This window comes from Arachis ipaensis, chromosome B09 (assembly GCF_000816755.2).
Source record: "Arachis ipaensis cultivar K30076 chromosome B09, Araip1.1, whole genome shotgun sequence".
NCBI classification, from domain to species: domain Eukaryota; kingdom Viridiplantae; phylum Streptophyta; class Magnoliopsida; order Fabales; family Fabaceae; genus Arachis; species Arachis ipaensis.
Window position 1 is genome coordinate 6607203 of NC_029793.2, and position 1063 is coordinate 6608265.

General features: G+C 28.7%; 1 protein-coding gene across 1 annotated transcript in view; it reads left to right on the forward strand.

Moving 5' to 3' along the window:
* LOC107619345 (inorganic pyrophosphatase 2) overlaps positions 423-1063 on the forward strand; it is a 3286-nt gene continuing 2645 nt past the window's right edge. The window contains exons 1-2 of the mRNA XM_016321603.2: positions 423-652; positions 758-879. Of these exons, the coding sequence (XP_016177089.1) occupies positions 515-652; positions 758-879 (260 nt within the window). The 5' untranslated portion in view covers positions 423-514. The remainder of the gene's footprint in view (positions 653-757; positions 880-1063) is intronic.

Sequence of the window (1063 nt, forward strand, 5' to 3'; positions counted from 1 at the left end):
TTAAAACTTTATATCATATAATAATTTATTTCTTTTATAATATATAGATAACATAAAAAAACAGAATCACATATGTTAAAATTTAGAAAGAACTCATTTTAGTTATTTTTCAATTCTATACAGTTGATGATATGTGAATTTCTATTTCCAATTCCATATTTACCCCTAAACATAAAAATTATAATTAATTTTAATTCCATGATATATAAATGTTTGAACTATTTCAATTGTATTGGATAATTATTAGAAATGGATGATTGTGGCACTCATCTTCTAAACATTAACTTGCTTGTCCCAATAAAATTAATAAATTAAAAGGAAAAAAAAATGGAGAAAAAAAGTGAGTTCTACTTTTTATATCTCACTAACTACAATAATAGAATATATTTGGATTAAAGTCACTTACTACTATTTTATTCATACGTGCAAGCATGCACCTTCTTTTCCTATAAATACCTCTCTAATGGTCTATGAAACAACACATATAGAAACTTAACATTATTATTGCGTTATTATGGCTGGGATTGTTGTGGTTTTTGATTTCGACTCAACAATCATTGAGTGTGATAGTGATAATTGGGTGCTTGATGAGACTGGTTTTACTGAAAAATTCTATGAGCTTCTTCCCACCACGCTTTGGAACCCTCTCATGGTTTTTAATTTCTTTCTTTGATATATAAACACAAAACTATTATGATATATGTACAATATGATTTTTTCTCATGTTTAGTCTCCTAAAACTATATAATATATGCAGGATAGGATGATGGGTGAGCTTCATTCAGAAGGTAAAACAATTGAAGAAATTGTAGAAATTTTGAAGCGAACTCCATTGAATCCCCGCATTGTGCATGCTATTGAGGCAGCTTATTCCCTTGGGTAACACTTTCTCTTTCAGTAATCACTATATTTTTTTTTTCACGGTATCATCCCCTATTTCGGCTGGTCAATGATTAATCCATAGCGGATCAAAACTTTATTTAAGAGTTTGTTGCTGGTCGATGGGTTGTTGCATGCGTAAGACAAAATTCGAATAATCACTATATATATATCTTATAATATT